This window comes from Scyliorhinus canicula, chromosome 25 (assembly GCF_902713615.1).
Source record: "Scyliorhinus canicula chromosome 25, sScyCan1.1, whole genome shotgun sequence".
Classification (NCBI taxonomy): domain Eukaryota; kingdom Metazoa; phylum Chordata; class Chondrichthyes; order Carcharhiniformes; family Scyliorhinidae; genus Scyliorhinus; species Scyliorhinus canicula.
In genome coordinates, this window is record NC_052170.1 from 8,114,320 (window position 1) to 8,128,023 (window position 13,704).

The 13,704-nt window shown below is 51.8% G+C and overlaps 1 protein-coding gene and 1 pseudogene across 2 annotated transcripts in view; both read left to right on the forward strand.

The window, feature by feature from the left end:
• The window catches only part of LOC119957221 (shiftless antiviral inhibitor of ribosomal frameshifting protein homolog), a 28,868-nt gene extending 19,402 nt beyond the window's left edge, over positions 1 to 9,466 (forward strand). For both annotated transcript variants that reach the window (XM_038785053.1, XM_038785052.1), the window contains 3 exons: positions 4,634 to 4,737; positions 7,913 to 8,070; positions 8,973 to 9,466. In XM_038785053.1, the coding sequence (XP_038640981.1) occupies positions 4,634 to 4,737; positions 7,913 to 8,070; positions 8,973 to 9,178 (468 nt within the window). In that variant the 3' untranslated portion in view covers positions 9,179 to 9,466. The remainder of the gene's footprint in view (positions 1 to 4,633; positions 4,738 to 7,912; positions 8,071 to 8,972) is intronic.
• A 1,868-nt stretch (positions 9,467 to 11,334) lies between these two features.
• Positions 11,335 to 12,204, forward strand: LOC119957001 (annotated as a pseudogene).
• Positions 12,205 to 13,704: the final 1,500 nt, after the last annotated feature.

The window sequence follows — 13,704 nt, forward strand, 5'->3', positions numbered from 1 at the left end:
TGGAGGGGCACGAGGCACTCCATAAGAAGTGGCAAGACCGCTTCGAGGAGCTTGATCTCCGCATGAGGCGGAAGAATCTGAGGATCTTGGGCCTTGCGGAGGGGCTGGAGGGGTCGGATCTGACAAACTACGTGGCCACGATGCTGAACTCGCTAGTGGGGGCAGGATCTTTCCATCTGCCCTTGGAGCTGGAGGGAGCCCACAGAGTACTGGCCAGGAGGCCTAAGGAGAATGAACCCCCGCGTGCGGTGCTGGTGAGGTTCCACCGGTTCAGTGATCGGGAGTGTGTGCTGCGCTGGGCCAAGAGAGTGAAGAGCAGCAAGTGGGAGAATGGGGTAGTACGGATCTACCAGGATTGGAGTGCGGAGGTGGCTAAGCGGCGGTCCGGGTTTAATCGGACGAAGGAGGTGCTCTATAAGAAGAAAATAAAGTTCGGAATGTTGCAGCCTGCGCGCCTGTGGGTAACTTATTTGGAGCGGCATTACTATTTTGATTCCCAGGAGGAGGCGTGGGCCTTCGTGCGGACGGAGAAGCTGGACTCGAACTAGGGGTTGGGGGTTGCGGGGTCGGTTGTAATGCTTTATTGCTTGTTTCTGCTGTTGTTGTGTTTTTTCTGTACTTTTGTAATTTTGATATGGTTATTTATTGGGGTGTTGCTCTGCTTTTTGTTGGGGGTCATTGTTTGAGTTTTGTATTTTGCGGGGGGGGGGGCGTTGGGGGTTTGTTGTATTCTATGTCGGAGTGGGGGTATGGAGTGGGGCTGGTATTTGGGAGCTGCGTCAGAAGGGTGTGGTGGGGCAGTGCGAAAGCGCGGGCATTCCTCTGGCTTCCCGCGTTGCGGGGCTGGGGGGGTGGAGATGATGACGGGGGGGGGGGGGGGCCTTAACTGGTTCCTCCCCACGCTGGAGCGGTGCCTTGAGGAGTGACAGGATGGGGGATGATCCCACTCTGGGAGGGGTCGGGCTATTGGCGGGAGTTTCCGGAGGTCAGAAGAAGTTAGCTGACCCACGGAAGTACAATGGAGGACGGTTCGTGGCTGGGAGGGTTCCTATCCTGGGGGGTGAGGGAGGGGGGGAAAGGGGAATACCGGGTTGCTGCTGGCAGGGTCAGGAAGGAGCTGGTGTGGGCCGGGGGGGACAGAGGTGAGGTGTTGTCGCCGTGGGGACTGGGTCGGGCGGGGGGGTGCTGGTCTGGGGCGGGCAGTCGACGGGTTATGGCTAGTCGATGGGGGGGGGGGGGGGGGGGGGGGACACACCCTATGATCTGGTTGGTCACCTGGAATGCGAGAGGACTGAATGGGCCGGTGAAGCGGTCTAGGGTACTGGCTCATCTGAGGGGGCTAAAGGCAGATGTGGCAATACTTCAGGAGACCCACCTGAAGGTGGCGGACCAGGTCCGCCTGAGGAAGGAATGGGTGGGGCAGGTTTTCCACTCTGGGTTGGATGTGAAGAACCGGGGAGTGGCGATTCTGGTGGGGGAAAATGTGTCGTTTGAGGCATCTGAGGTGGTGGCGGATAAGGGGGGTAGGTATGTTATGGTTAGGGGCAGGCTACAGGGAGAGAAGGTGGTACTTGTTAGTGTGTATGCCCCAAATTAGGATGATGCAGGCTTTATGAGGCGTATGCTGGGACGTGTCCCGGATCTAGAGGCGGGAGGTCTGATTATGGGGGGGATCTTCAATACAGTGTTGGATCCTTTACTGGATCGGTCCAGTTCAAGGACGGGTAGGAGGCCGGGGGCGGCCAAGGTGCTGAGGGGGTTTATGGACCAGATGGGAGGGGTGGACCCATGGAGGTTTGTGAGGCTGAGGGCACAGGAGTACTCTTTCTTCTCCCATGTACATAGGGTTTATTCTAGGATAGACTTCTTCATGGTGAGTAGGGGACTGATTCCGAGAGTGGAGGAGGCCGAATATTCGGCCATTGCAATCTCCGACCACGCTCCGCATTGGATGGAGTTGGAGATGGGGGAGGTGCGGGACCAGCGCCCGTTGTGGCGGTTGGATGTGGGGTTGTTGGCGGAGGAGGAGGTGTGCAGGAGGGTCCGGGCAAGTATTGAGGGGTACCTCGAGGTGAATGATACGGGGGAGGTCCAGGTGGGGATGTTCTGCGGAAGGGGGTAGAGGTGAATGAGGTCTTCAAGGACTTTTACGGGGAACTGTACCGGTCGGAGCCAACGGTGGAGCGGAGGGGAATGGAGAGGTTTCTCGACGGGCTATCTTTCCCGAAGGTGCAGGAGGAGAAGGTGGAGGGGTTGGGGGCGTCGATTGAGCTGGAGGAGCTGGTTAAGGGGATCGGGCAGATGCAGTCAGGGAAGGCGCCGGGGCGGATGGGTTCCCGGTGGAGTTTTATAAAAAGTTTGTGGACCTAGTGGGCCCCCTGCTGGTGCGGACACTTAATGAGGCGTGGGAAGGGGGAACTTTGCCCCCGACGGTGTCGCGGGTGCTGATTTCTTTAATCTTAAAGAGGGACAAGGACCCCCAGCAGTGTGGTTCATACAGGCCCATATCTCTCCTCAACGTGGATGCCAAGGTGCTGGCAAAAATCCTGGCCACCAGGATAGAGGACTGTGTGCCAGGGGTTGTGCACGAGGACCAGACAGGTTTTGTGAAGGGAAGGCAGCTGAACACGAATGTGCGAAGGTTGTTGAATGTCATCATGATGCCGGCGATTGAGGGGGAGGCTGAGATAGTGGTGGCGCTGGATGCGGAGAAGGCCTTCGATAGAGTGGAGTGGGGGTACCTATGGGAGGTGTTGGGGAGGTTTGGATTTGGTGAAGGGTTTATTTGATGGGTAAGGCTGCTATATGAGGCCTCGATGGCATGTATGGCCACGAATAGGAGGTGGTCGGAGTACTTCCGGCTTTACCGAGGGACCAGGCAGGGTTGCCCCCTGTCACCCTTGTTGTTTGCACTGGCAATCGAACCGTTGGCGATGGCGTTGAGGGATTCAGGGAGGTGGAGGGGCTTGGTGCGAGGTGGGGAGGAACATAGGGTGTCGTTGTATGCCGATGACCTGCTACTGTATGTGGCGGACCCGGTGGGAGGGATGCCGGGGGTGATGGAGCTGCTAGCTGAGTTTGGGACCTTTTCAGGCTATAAACTAAATCTAGGCAAGAGTGAGGTGTTTGTGGTGCACCCTGGAGACCAGGAGGAAGGAATTGGTAGGCTCCCTCTCAGGCGGGCAGTGGAGAGCTTTAGGTACCTAGGGGTGCAGGTGGCCAGGGACTGGGGGACTCTTCACAAGCATAATTTCACCAGGCTTGTGGGTCAGATGGAGGAGGAGTTCAAGAGGTGGGACATGTTGCCATTGTCGTTGGCGGGGAGGGTGCAGTTCGTCAAAATGACAGTGCTTCCGAGGTTCTTGTTCCTCTTTCAGTGCCTGCCCATCTTCATCCCCAGGGCCTTCTTTAGGAGGGTGACTAGCAGTATTTTGAGCTTTGTGTGGACACATGGGACTCCGAGAGTGAAGAGGGTTTTCCTGGAGCGAGGGAGGGATAGAGGCGGGCTGGCGCTGCCCAACCTTTTGGGGTACTATTGGGCGGCCAATGTGTCAATGGTGCGTAAATGGGTGATGGGGGGGGGCGGCGTGAAAAAGAATGGAGATGGCGTCTTGTAGAGGTACGAGCCTGGGTGCCATGGTAACGGCGCCGCTGCCGCTCTCTCCTAAGAGGTATACCACGAGCCCAGTGGACTTGGGCGGATGCCTTGGAGAGAGTCAACTCTTCCTCTTCATGTGCGAGGCTTAGTCTCATCCAATTTAAGGTGCTGCATCGGGCCCATACGTCTGTGACTTGGATCAGTAGGTTCTTTAGGGGTGAGGACAGGTGCACCAGGTGTTCGGGGAGTCCAGCGAATCATGCCCATATGTTCTGGGCATGCCCGGCACTGGATGAATTCTGGAAGGGGGTGGAGGAGACGGTGTCAAGGGTGGTTGGATCCAGGGTCAAACCAGGGTGGGGACTAGCGATTTTCGGAGTTGCGGTGGAGCCGGGAGTGCAGGAGGTGAAAGAGGCCGGTGTCCTGGCCTTTGCGTCCCTAGTAGCCCAGCGGAGGATCTTGCTACAGTGGAAGGATGCGAGGCCCCCAAGCGTGGAGACCTGGATCAGTGACATGGCGGGATTTATAAAGTTGGAGAGGGTCAAATTTGCCCTGAGAGGATCAGTACAAGGGTTCTATAAATGGTGGCAACCTTTTCTGGACTTTCTGGCTCAAAGATAGGTATCTTGGTCAATAGCAGCAACCTGAATACAAAATTTTACAATAAAAATTATTTTTAAAAAACAACAATTCCAATTGGGAATTCAGGAGAAGCCTTTTAGCCAAAGAGAGGTGGGAATGTGGAACTCACAACCGCAGGGAGTGGTTATGGGGAACAGTTTAAAGGCTTTCAAGGTAAAGCTATACATTGAAAAAATGTGGAAGAGCGGGAGAGAAGGTTCTGGCGATGGAGTGAGATGACGTGGGCACCAGCAGGGGCATGTAGAGCACAAACAGCAGCACAGAGCAGACAAGGGTTGTGCATTCGATATAAATAAACATTATATCAGAGTTTGTTTATCTCCCAGCATTGCAGGATTTTGTCTTTATATAGGCTGCATGGGAAACTGGTTAATGAGTTCACTCTCTCCCCAGGTCTCGCGATGTCGGAGATGTAAAAGGAGGTATGATCCAGTGCCAAGGGACAGGGAGTGGGGCCTTGCTGAGTATGTTTGCCAAATGTGCAATCATTCTTTCAGGTAAGATCTAGTCTCAGCGTAGCTCTGCCTCCTGCACATCATGCAAAAGGACAAGAGTTATTAAGGGGTGGTCTTTGCCCCATTTCTGCCAGTCCAGTGATAATTTGGCACTTGGGGTAGAGTTTAGGAGACCCTGCTGCCAACCCGTCATCAGCTTTGACCTTCGAAGAATTGTTGTTCTGTTTCACTCTCGGTTTTGGAACGTTCACTGAGTTGTCAATCAAAGCTAACCATCCATTCGACACGCCCGACGTGTCTTCTACGAAGGGAGAGTGGATGTTCAGTGGTTTCCTGTTGTGTTCCTCACTGTTTTCATCTTTGACCCATCTTTGACCCATCTTTGACCCATCTTTGACCCATCTTTGACCCATCTTTGACCCATGGCTGCCAAGGCTAAAGAGTCCCGGACATGAGGGGGGGGGGGGGGGGGGGGGGGGGGTGAAATTACTCTCAGCCACAGGACTCCCAGTGGACATCAGCCCAGCATTCAGACCTCCCTCTGATCCCCTGGGCTGTCCAGAGTGGGGTTCGGAACCAACACTCCTGACAGGAATGTTACCACCGACCCAGTGGTCACTCGGTTAGATGTGAGTTCCCCAGTAGTTAGGGACCAGCACACAGTGAGACAACCTTTTATTTCAGAACTGGGTTACCGAACTTTCTGCTAATGAAATGAAACAGATCGGTTAAGACCTCAGAGAATGGAGAGGGGCTTTGGTCTGGTTTAGTGGGAATGGTTTTTGCCTCCGAATCCCGGGAAATGAGTCCCACTTTCGCGGTGGATGACCTAACACAAACGTGCTGAAATTCTGGGTCACCTGTCCCAACAAGAATACCCTCCACAGATAGTGGTTGCAACATGATGACTGGAAACTTCCTCCATTTAGACACACACGATAGGCCTCAAATAGATCAATTGAAAAGTCGGACAGTCATACCAAACCTGCATTGATCAGACCACGCTTTGAGTACTGAGTGCAGGGTGGCACGGTAGCACAGTGGTTAACACTGTTGGGTGGCACGGTCACACAATGCTTAGCACTGTTGCTTCACAGCGCCGGGGACCCGGGTTCGATTCGCAGCTTGGGTGACTGTCTGTGCGCAGTCTGCACGTCCTCCCCGTGTCAGCGTGGGTTTCGTCCGGGTGCTCCGGTTTCCCCCCGCAGTCCAAAGATGTGCGGGTTAGGTGGATTGGACGTGCCAAATTGCCCCTTAGTGTCCAAAGGTTGGGTGGAGTTACTGGGTTATACGGGGATGGGATGGAGGTGTGGGCTTAAGTGGGGTGCTCTTTCCAAGGGCCGGTGTGGACTCGATGGGCCGAACGGCCTCCTTCTGCACTGTAAATTCTGTAAGAATTCCGGTCACCATATTATAAAAAGGATATTGAGGCACTGGAGAGGAGGCAGAGGAGATTTACAAGCATGATTCCAGAAATGTGTGAGTTTACACATGAGGAAACGGTCGACAGACTGAATCTCTTTTCTCTTGAGAAAAAAGGAGAGAGGCCACCTCATCAAATTTCTTTAAATGATGAAACGTTTTGATAGAGTTGAGAGAACGATTCCCCTTGTAGAGGAAGTGCAGAACTAGACACCGCCAATATAAGACAGCCACCAAGACATCCATAAGGGAAGCCAGGCCTTCACCCAGAGAGTGGTGAGAATGCGGAATTCACTCTACACAGGGAGTGGTTGAGGGGAATAGTATAGATGGTTTTGAGGGCAAAGGGGATAGAGGGTTACGCTGGCAGATTTAGATGAGGAATGATGAGTGAAAACTGGATGGGCTGAATGGCCTATTTCTGTGCTCTATATCCTATGTAAACAGGACAAGTGGCATCAAGCAGATGGGAATCCCTGCACAAGAAGTTGGCTTTTGGGGCAGCACGGTGGCCTAGTGGTTAGCACAACCGCCTCACGGCGCTGAGGTCCCAGGTTCGATCCCGGCTCTGGGTCACTGTCCATGTGGAGTTTGCACATTCTCCCCGTGTCTGCGTGGGTTTCACCCCCACAACCCAAAAATGTGCAGAGTAGGTGGATTGGCCACGCTAAATTGCCCCTTAATTGGAAAAAATAATTGGGTAATCTAAATTTATATTTAAAAAAATTTTTTTAAAAAGAAGTTGGCTTTTGTCGAACTGTTACTCTGTACTTTAATTTAACAAAACATATTCCTGATTCTCTTGGTAACTCGATTGGAAGTTGGGAGCGAAGAATTGTCTTTGTCGGTGCTTAGGGATAGCTCTGAACTCCAGATAATGGACCAATATCAAACAGAGCAATTATTTCCTATCCAACTGTTATTCCCCCTGTCCCACACAGTAATTAGATCTGTTGGACTGCATGATGTTCCTCACACTTGGCTTCTGAGCATTAACCCCTGGTAGGGATCATCTCTTGGATTGACCGAAAATCCCTGGTAACTGATTTCCTCACGGCGGCAGGCAAGACCCAGGGGAGAAAAATGCCTTGGCCGTTTAAAAGCAAAGCTCTTTATTTTCTTTGCCCGCTTTCACTTCTCGTTCGATAAAGTGATTCGAGAAGTGGAAATGTTTGTATTAGAGTTAAGAGCCTATCCGATTGGCTCAAGAAGTCTGTTCGCTTCATAATTGGTCATGGCGGGGGGGGGGGGGGGGGGGGGGGGGAGATTTCCGCACCTTTAGGGGCCAAGCCCTCACCTTGAGGGGCTAGGCCTGGCCTTTGGCGCCACACCAGTCGGGCCGAAGGGACTTCCCGGCCGGCGTAAGTCCGCGCATGCGCCGGAGCGTCAGCGGCTGCTGACGCCATCAGCAGGGGAGGGGGCCACTTCCGCCTCCGCCATGGTGAAGACCATGGCGAAGGCGGAAGGGAAAGGGTACCCCCACGGCACAGGCCTGCCCGCCGATCGGTGAGCCCCGATTGCAGGCCACACAGGACCGCACCCCCCCACAGGACCCCGGAGCCCGCCCGCGCTGCCTGCTCCCGCCAGTAAGGTAGATGGTTTGATCCACGCGGGCGGGGAGAGGGTTGACAGCGACGGGACTTCGGCCCATCGGCGGGCCCCCACCGTCGGCGAATCTCTGGTGGCGGAGAATTCGGGACACGGCGGGGGGTCGGAGAATCCCTCCCATGGTTTGTCCAAAGTTGGAAACTCTAACCCACCATTAAGTTGCGTCTCCTCTCTCTCTCTCTCTCAGGGGCTTTGGACAGATGGGGCTCCCTGCCCCATGCTACAGGTGCCGGAGTGTTGTCCTGCCCATCCGCATCATCCCACCCAAACAAAACCCATTGCCCTTGGAAAACAGGAGACGTACTCCACACAGCTGCTGCGCTGAGGATTGTTACAACAGGCAAGGTAGCAAACTCTTGTCCTATTTTAATTACGTCGCGTGTGTCCAGGCATCTCACCTCGGGTTGAGTATGAATCGAATTGTTTCAAATGTCTACACTTTCCAACGGCGTTTGACCCTAAGAAGCCGCATTTATCTAGCACCTTTTAACATGGTAAAATGCTCCAAAGGTGAATATCCTCAGACGATATGTGACACTAACTAAGCCACATTAGGAGACATCAGTGCAGGGGATTGTGATTGAGGCCTGTCCACGATCAACAAGTCACAGATCAGGATTGTGATGGACTACTCTCCCTTCGCTTGGGGTGTGCAGCTCAAGAAGTTTGACATCACCCAGGACCATGCCGCCCACTTTCTTGGCACCCCATCCACCACCGTAAACATTTACCCGCCCCAACATTGGCGCACAGTAGAGGCCGCGGGTTCCATCTACAAGGCGCACTGCAACACCTCAGCAAAGATTATTTTTTTAAAATAATAATCTTTATTAGTGTCACAAGTAGGCGTACGTTAACACTGCAATGAAGTTACTGTGAAAATCCCCTAGTCGCCGCACTCCGGCGCCTGTTCGGGTACACAGGGGGAGAATTCAGAATGCCCAATTCACCTAACAGCACGTCTTTCGGGAATTGTGGGAGGAAACCGGAGCACCCGGATGAAACCCACGCAGACACGGGAGAACGTGCTGACTCCGCACAGACAGTGACCCAAGCCGGGAATCGAACCCGGGACCCTAGCGCCATGAAGCAACAGTGCCAACCACTGTGCTACCCTGCCGCCCATGTCATGGAGGCCAAAAGTAGTCGATATATGGGAACACCACCAGCTGGAGCTTTAGTTGTTTTTAAAGATGCCTTGGTGGTTGATATTCCACGATAACAAAGAATTTCCTTGTCTCTGGCAGAACCATACGTTCCTGGGACACACTGCATCCATCCCAAGACACGGCAAGTGCGTGGTCTACCCAGGGTGCTGTGTGCCAGCGAAACCCACGAGTCTACTGGGTCAACTGTCGCCAGCTGCATTAGCCAGGGCTCCTCGATGGAGTGTGACGTGGAATCTATCATCCAGGAGGATTTGATGGCAATCCCAGAAGAAGACGAAGATTAAAGAATGGCTCAGAGGGATGGTGAATGAGTCACTTGAGCTGAAAATGCCTCCACGCTGGAACTCCTGGTACCTTTGATCTCGGATTATTGTGAGCTGAGAATGGATGATGAAATGAGCTCGGAGAAGGTCCCTTAGAGCATAGCTTATGTCAAACTCTAGTGAATGTGACTGAGGCGCATCCGGCCAGGGAATGCAGATTGGCAAGTGGCTTTTGGCAGCTTTCAGTAAAACCATTTTTACTTCTGCTTATCCTTCCAGAAATTATTTTATTAAACAGTATTTCAATTATTAGTTGCCTCCAGAATTATTTTTTGCTTTAAATCATTACACCTTTACAGTACCTTTAAGAAATGGATGTTTATGCAATGTACCTTTAAGAAATGGAGCAGCTCATATTACTGTCAGAGGGTGAGGAGAGCTGAGCTCACTTCTGCTTTTAGTTTCAGTTTGTGAGAGAGCAGCTGAAAAGTGCCTGGCTGGTTTGCTGTGAGCTGTTTGAAAGGAGAAAGCCAGTTTTGAGGAAAAGAGCTTGGGTGTGTCTGTGTTTGCAGTGAGCTGGATCTGCTGTGATCTCTGCCATGAAAGAGTATCTCTGAATCATTTGGGTGATTTAAACTCATAATAGTAATGTCTTTAACCTGATGTGTTTCTGTTGTTAAAGGCGAAGTCTTTTGCAGGTTCGAAGGAACATTTTGAGGGATTATTTATTTTCAGGGTTATCTTTGAAGTAAGGGGTGTTGAGTGATCCAATGTTTATTTAAAAGGTTAAGTTGAATTCATGGAATAAACATTGTTTTGTGTTTAAAAACCCACGTGTCCATAATTGTAATACCACACTTGGGGAACAAGCCGTGTGCTTCAAAAGCAACAATACATTAAAGGGAGAGGTTGGTTGAACTCCATGATACACTTTGGGGTTCTGAAAACGCCGTTCCCATAACAAGCTTAAAAGGAAAACATGATTTACAATCACAGAATAGGAAGTCAAAGAGAAGCAGGAGGAACGGGTGGCACGGTAGCCCTGTGGTTAGCACTGTTGCTTCACAGCTCCAGGGTTCCAGGTTCGATTCCCCGTTGGGTCACTGTCTGTGCAGACTCTGCACATTCTCCCCGTGTCTGCGTGGGTTTCCTCCGGGTGCTCCGGCTTCCTCGCACAGTCCAAAGATGTGCAGGTTAGGTGGATAGGCCACGTTAAATTGCCCCTTAATTGGAAAAAAAATAATTGGGTACTCTAAATTTATTTTAATAAAAGAAATTCCTCCTCGTCTCAGCCTTAACTGGTCAATGCGACGTGATGAAATGAGTAGCGAAATCGAAAGGATGTCTACATACGTGTGTGGTGAAGATGGATTTTGGGTCAAGGGTTTTTTCTCCAACAATTAATTCCCGGGAATGATTGCAATTTGAAAAAGAAAATTCCAAAAGGGTTATGACGAGATGTAACAAAATACCTGATTTCCGACAGAAAATGCTGGGTAATGTCAGCAGGTCTGACAGCGTCTGTGGAGAGAGAAGGGAGCTCACGTTTCGAGTCTGGATGACGCTTTGTCAAAGAGAACTGGAAATAGGGTCAGATTTGTACTGTTGTGCGGAGGGATGGGGGAGGGGGGGGGGGGGGGCGCGCTATATAGAAGGCCACGAAAGATGGGGATTGACAAAGATGTGATGGAGGGAAGGGACAAAGGGAATAATAATAATAATCTTTATTAGTGGCACAAGTAGGCTTACATTAACACGGCAATGAAGTTACTGTGAAAATCCCCTAGTCGCCACACTCCGGCGCCTGTTCGGGTACACAGAGGGAGAATTCAGAATGTTCAATTCACCTAACAGCACGTCTTTCGGGACTTGTGGGAGGAAACCGGAGCACCCGGAGGAAAGCCACCCAGACACGGGGAGAACGTGCAGGGTCGGCACCTGACAGTCACCCAAGTCGGGAATCGAACCCGGGTCCCTGGCGCTGTGAAGCAACAGTGCGAACCACTGTGCTAAGAGGTGGTGATAATGACTAAGAAAGGTGCTGAAAGCGGCTCATTGAGAGATTGGAAAGTGTTAATGGCAGAACGGGGTAAGCAGTCAAAGGACATCTTGGAACGGGGAACTGATGGCACTCGTGGGGTGGGGTGGGGGGGAGGGGAGACAATGGCGGGGGAAAAATGTTTTTTTTTGCAGGCCTTACAGCTGATGCTCAGATAGGCATGAATAGGGCTCGTGTAGAGTGTCGTAGCCATCGACTCACTGTGGAGGACCCAGTCACAATTGAGTCCATCACATTGTACATCGCCAGTTTGAAACAGCGTTACACTCAAAATAAAGGCACAGACGATTGCTACACTGATCGTGGATTGTGATTTTGATGGAACTCCATGGGCAGCACGGTAGCATGGTGGTTAGCATAAATGCTTTACAGCTCCAGGGTCCCAGGTTCGATTCCCGGCTGGGTCACTGTCTGTGCGGAGTCTGCACGTCCTCCCCGTGTGTGCGTGGGTTTCCTCCGGGTGCTCCGGTTTCCTCCCACAGTCCAAAGATGTGCGGGTTAGGTGGATTGGCCATGCTAAATTGCCCATAGTGTCCTAAAAAGTAAGGTTAGGGGGGGGTTGTTGGGTTACGGGTATAGGGTGGATACGTGGGTTTGAGTAGGGTGATCATGGCTCGGCACAACATCGAGGGCCGAAGGGCCTGTTCTGTGCTGTACTGTTCTATGTTCTATGTTCTATGTTCTATGTACCAAACTGACCCATCAGGCACCCACCATGAATGGAAGGCCAATGCCACAGGCAGGATGGGAAAGCCGGTCAGGGAATTCCTGGAGATGAACGACACTGAAGGAGCCCCTGCTGGGGACAGTGGCTTGCCATCAGGGCTTTGCTGGGGGTTGCACAGTCGGGTGGGAAACGCATTGAGCTGGCAGTGAGGTAGCACGACCAACTCCTGAGGATCTTAATTCCTGAGGAAATCGAGACTCAGAAATTGAAAAAGAAAAGGCTGAAAAGAAGGCACCAAAGACCGGAAGTACCGTTAATTAGACACATGACCTGGTTGTGTTCCCCGTCTATCGTTGGCAAAAGCTGAGCAATCCACATTTTGCTAATTGTTGATGTTGAATAAATGGAATGTTACATTTTGAAACGATGACATCTTCTCATGAGTTCCTTCTCAAGTAGTTGAACTTCACAGCTTTGGGATGAAGTTAATTTTTAGATGTGCAGAGAGGTGGTTTACATGGATTTCCCAGTAGTGTCCAGAAAGGTTAGGTGGGGTTACTGGGTTATGGGGGTAGAGTGGGGGCCTGAGTCGTGTGCTTTTTCATTTGGTTGGTGCAGATGGGCTGAATGGCCTTGTGTACTGCAGAGATTATTTTTTAAAATAAATTCAGAGTACCCAATTCTTTTTTTTTCCATTAGGGGGCAATTCAGCGTGACCAATCCACCTACCCTACACATCTTTGGGTTGTGGTGGTGAGACCCAGGCAGACACGGGGAGAATGTGCAAACTCCACACGGACGGTGACCCGGGGCCAGGATCGATCCCGGGTCCTCAGTGCCCTGAGGCAGCAGTGCTAGCCACTGAGCCACCGTGCCGCGCCCCCCCCCCCCCCCCCCCCACACACACACACTGTAGGGATTCTTGTGATGGAAGAAATGAAAATGAATTGATAGAAATAAAAATGGGGTGAAGGTGGAGCGGAGAGTTCACAATCTGAAGTTGATGAACTCAATGTCAAGTCCGGAAGGCTGTAACGTGCCCAATCGGAAGATGAGGTGCTGTTCCTCCAGTTTGTGCTGGATCTCATCCCAGTTTCAGCTTTCTCTCCAGCTTTGATGAAAAAGAGTCACCCGGACTCAAAGCGTTTGCTCCCTTCTCTCTCCACAGATGCTGTCAGACCTGCTGGGATTGTCCAGCATTTCCGGCTTTTGTGTCAGATTCCAGCATCCGCATTAATTTGCTTTGGCATTATTATCTACCTGGCAGACCTTCGAGTGTCAGGAGGAGGGACATGAGTGGACCAAATGGGTTTTTACAACAGTCGATACTGGTTTCGTGGTCACCAGGAAATGACGATTCCACAGAAACCTCAGGCTGTACGTCTCTTATGAAAGTTCTCAAAAAGGCTTCATAGGATAGATGAAGAGAAGATCAACCCTCTACCATCCTCTTCTCTCTTTTACCTCTGTTTCCACTTTTCTCCAATCATCCTCTTCCCTTCTTCTTTTCATCCCCCCTTCCACCACTTTCCCCATTGCTCATCTTCCCCTCTCTCCCTTTTCCACTCTCTCACCTTCGCTCCTCACTCCCCTCTCCCTTTCCCCACTCCCTTCCCATCTCCCCTTCTCTTCCCCCTCCCCTTCTCCCTTTACCCCACCTCTTTCCTGCTCCATTTCATCCTCCTCTTTCCCCCTCTATTTCCCCTTTCTTCTCCCCTTCCCCTTTCCCCTTCCTCTTCTCCCCTTCTTCCCCTCTTCTACTCCACTTCCTCTCCTCTTCCCCCTTCCCCTCACCCTCTTCTTCCCCTTTCCCCTCCTCTT